Here is a 3,945-nt window from a genome sequence, read left to right on the forward strand (position 1 = left end):
TCTAGAAAAGTTATACTTAATTGCCAAAGACAATGACTTTGCTTGCATTTGCAACTACTAAACATTTCGCTTCTCAACTTAGCCTCTTATTACTCAGAGTTCTCTGTTTTTGAAGTTTCAACTTCTAGAAGGCCCATTCCATGTTTTTCCAACTTTTATGCCAATAAATGCCACTTGGCAAATCATTTGTTTTTTAAGAAATTAACCTACGTCGCCGTCCACTCAACAAAATAACCAACATATATATATACAATATATATATATATATATGTATGTAGTCGTATATAATTAATATATAATTTATGTATACTAATTAGGAGTTGTAAATATTTTTGGCATGCCAGCCAAAAGTATAACTCCCTTGTCTTTTATGGGCCGGGGGAGAGGGCAGGGGTTGAAGATGGTAGTGGTGGCATAATTGTATTGCTTAATTTATTTATGTTTGACTATGCAAAGAAATTTTATACCATAAAAAATCTTTAACCAGTTATATTAGATTATTACTTTATTTTTGAAATAATCAAATTGGACATGTAGTAGAAAGTTACTTGTTATTGCAGGTAACCTTTTAGGCGAAAAAAACTTTACACTATTTATCTTAAGCATAAGTTAAAATCATATTTACACCATATTTTTGGTAGTGCTAAACTAAAAGAGAACTCTTATTGCCAAATCGATAATAATGAAGGAAAAGAGTACTAGTAGTAACAAAATAAAACCACGAATAGGTGGTCTCTCAACATGTATTATACAAGAATATATTCATCTGCAAATGGGAATTAAAAAAGAAAAAAAAAACCAAAATCTGATGCTAAAACATCATAAATAAACAAATCATCTAAACCAAATAACCAATACATATATATGCATACAAAACATGTCCAAAGTGACATTTATGTGTAATCCAAATTCTCTATTTTATGCCTGCTGATGTGTCCCATTTCCATAACCATTAACACCATTTGTTCCATTTTGTAGGTTCTTATTAGAGTCTGTCTTTTTCCTTTTGATGACAATAAACCAAGTGAATGCTTCTAATAAAACTGCAATTGCCCCTATGGCTATGATCACTCCAATGTAAGCTCTTTTCCAATTCTTTTGCCCATTCAAAGCATCAAATCCTTCAAATACATTGGTAATGCTTAGACTGATCACTGCGTATCCAATAGCATGGTGGTAAATGTTCCAATATAATCTGTATTTGTGGTCTGGCTTTGGCCTCAAAAGCAAAGCAAACACCTGAAAAGTATTCATTTATACAAATTTAGCAATTAATAATGGGCCTCAGTCTTGTGTTATGTGAACCTTGGCGTAGCTGGTAAAGTTGCTGCCTTGTGACCAAGAGGTCACGGATTTGAGCTGTGGAAACAGCCTCTTACGGAAATGCAGGGTAAGGCAACGTACAATGGACCCTTGTGGTCCGACCCTTCCCAGAACCCCGCGCATAGCGGGAGCTTAGTGCACCGGGATGCCTTTTTAGTCTTGTGTTATGTATATAAGAAGTTAAAAGAATTAACCTTAATAGTCACTCACCCAACGGCTTAAGTTAAAAATAGTAAGCGGATCTATAATTCATGTATATCAGTGTATAATTTATGTATATTGGCTATGAAAAGTAAACAATGAATCTGATCGGGCTATTTGTGTAAAAACGGTTAACATGTTACGTAATAAAGAGGGGAAAAAAAGAAAAATCTTTTGCTCTCTATTTAATGGTCTGGTCTTTTGTGCGTGTGCAACTGTTTGCAGAAGCGAATTCAACATTTAGAATTAATACGTTAAGACAGAGCTAATTATATGTCTAATATGGTTTGAACCAAAAGCAATTAGTTCAGTTGAACCCGTCCCACTGACTTTTTCAGATGTGTATAAAAGTCCATTTAAGATAAATTGTAATACCTGAAGAGTTCCAAGGCAGAAAAGAGTGATACCAATATTCCTGTGAGTAGTGAATTTAATACCAACAGAATCACTGCCAAGTTTGAGACCAGTGCCCCATCCAGCAACACCAACAGCATAGGCAGAAGTTTGACAAGCAACATGTAGATAAAACCAAGCTGGATTTGCTGATTTGAACACCTTTAAATACCTTGCAAATACTGCACCCATTGGCATTAACACTCCCCAACTCACTGCATTCAATACTCCATGAACCTGTCAAATAATTTTCAAGAACCAAACCAGTCAATAATAGATCTCTTTTTTTTCCCTCCTAGTTATTTGTGGTCCGGCTCTTCCCCAGACCCGCGCATAGCAAGAACTTAGTGCATCGGAATGCCCTTTACTTGGGAAAAAAACATAGTGGATATAAAATGAGTTTTAACTTCTATATATTAACGGTGTAAATAAGAATTTACACTATCACATCACCCTAGGTGGATTCAGAATTTAAACTTTATGAGCTCAATATTTAAGGTTCTTAACATTGAGCTCATTATATTTTTAAAGTTATGGGTTCAATTGAACCCTTGGATACAATGCTACATCCGCCCCTGCAAGTTGTAGACATTCGAAATTTGAACTTGATTGGCTCAACCTAAGTTCTTAGTGTTGATACAATAGGACTTTTGAAATTTTTACGCTATGCGTTGAGAATACTGTTCAAATGGACCTAGTAAACTAGGTTGCGTCTGTCTTTACCTAACATATAACTACAGGAAACCGTCTGTATAAATGAGATTAGTAACATAAAAAACCGGGTAGGCTATGCATGCTATGACATACTAAAGGAAACCGTCCGTATAAATGGGATTAGTAACATGAAAAATCAGGTAGGCTATGCACACTATGACATACTAAAGTACAGTAATAATGTAAAAATTATTTTCACCGGTCAATGTATATAAATTAAATCTTAAAGAAATGAAGGGTGTGATGAACTCACATTTCTTTTACGTTGTCTAGAAGTGATTGAGCCACCACCATCATTCCCTAACCGGCCATTTGCAAAATCAACACTTCCAAAAGACCTCATATTATCACCAGACTGGCTATGAGCTTGCAAAGCCTGACCAGAAACTTGGCCATTTTGCCAAACCTGATTAAAACTAGTCCTTCCACTAGGAAGTTCCAAACTTGCAAAAATAATATATTCATTGTTTAAAAACTCTGCTTCAATTCTTGGCACATTAAAACTCAAAAAACCTTGTCTTAACTGAGTAAAATAATCAGCAATAGGAGCAGTGTAAGCTTGAATTTGGCCACTGGAATTTTTAAATGCAACCAAACATTGTGCACCAGCCATTCTTCCTCCATTAATATTTAAACCCCAAGCTACCCAGTCTGAATCTGTAACTCCTCCGTGTCTATAAGCAAGATCAACTGTGTGATTATCTGAATGATAAGTCCAGTGAAGAACAGAATTGAGCAAAGGTAGAGGATTACAAGTTGCAAAATTCTGATTATTTCTAAATGCAAAAGCTGAACAGTTTTGTGTTTGAGCATAAGAAGTAGTAGAAAATAGACTTAATAACAAGAATGATGAAAACAACAAAGTTGTTACTAGTCTATCCATATTTGAGAACCAAATTCAAGAACTGGCTATTTTTGCAAGAATTGGCTATTTTTTAAAGGGGATTGTATTTGTTGGTTTTGGATGAATGAATCAAGAAACTGAACTACTTGCTTAAAAATGGGGAAATTGGCTTAGATTTTATAGATTTTGGAAAGAGAAGGTGAAAGGAAGGTGAAGTAGCTAATGACAATTTAGGGAGTTAGTTGACTGTTTCCTTTACGTGGAATCTTAGACAAATATGTGAAAAACAAAGTTAATTAGAAATGAAACACAAAGAAGCGTTCTAACGGAAGTAACCAGGAAAGTGTTTGATTTTTTTTATTTTTTTGGTTTGTATTAAATTCAGAGATTGAATACTTTTCTAAAACTGACTTGGCTTGGTGCTCAAACTAACCTTGCTTTCACACATGGAAAAGTCTTGAATTTATTAA

General features: G+C 34.5%; 1 protein-coding gene across 1 annotated transcript; it reads right to left on the reverse strand.

Moving 5' to 3' along the window:
* Positions 1-705: 705 nt before the first annotated feature.
* Positions 706-3,632, reverse strand: LOC107819609 (cytochrome b561 and DOMON domain-containing protein At5g47530). The gene is made up of 3 exons (XM_016645730.2): positions 2,885-3,632; positions 1,900-2,154; positions 706-1,239 (listed from the first exon to the last, which is right to left on the reverse strand). The coding sequence occupies exons 1-3, from the start codon at positions 3,512-3,514 to the stop codon at positions 919-921; spliced, it is 1,206 nt and encodes a 401-aa protein (XP_016501216.1). The 5' UTR covers positions 3,515-3,632; the 3' UTR covers positions 706-918.
* Positions 3,633-3,945: the final 313 nt, after the last annotated feature.

This window comes from Nicotiana tabacum, chromosome 2, assembly GCF_000715075.1.
Source record: "Nicotiana tabacum cultivar K326 chromosome 2, ASM71507v2, whole genome shotgun sequence".
Taxonomy (NCBI): Eukaryota; Viridiplantae; Streptophyta; class Magnoliopsida; order Solanales; family Solanaceae; genus Nicotiana; species Nicotiana tabacum.

Coding starts and splice junctions, on each gene's coding strand:
- LOC107819609 (XM_016645730.2), bottom strand. CDS start 3,514: ATGGATAGACTAGTAACAACTTTGTTGTTTTCATCATTCTTGTTATTA. Junction 2,155..2,884: donor CTAGACAACGTAAAAGAAAT/GTGAGTTCATCA, acceptor ATTATTTGACAG/GTTCATGGAGTATTGAATGC. Junction 1,240..1,899: donor TCTGCCTTGGAACTCTTCAG/GTATTACAATTT, acceptor AATACTTTTCAG/GTGTTTGCTTTGCTTTTGAG.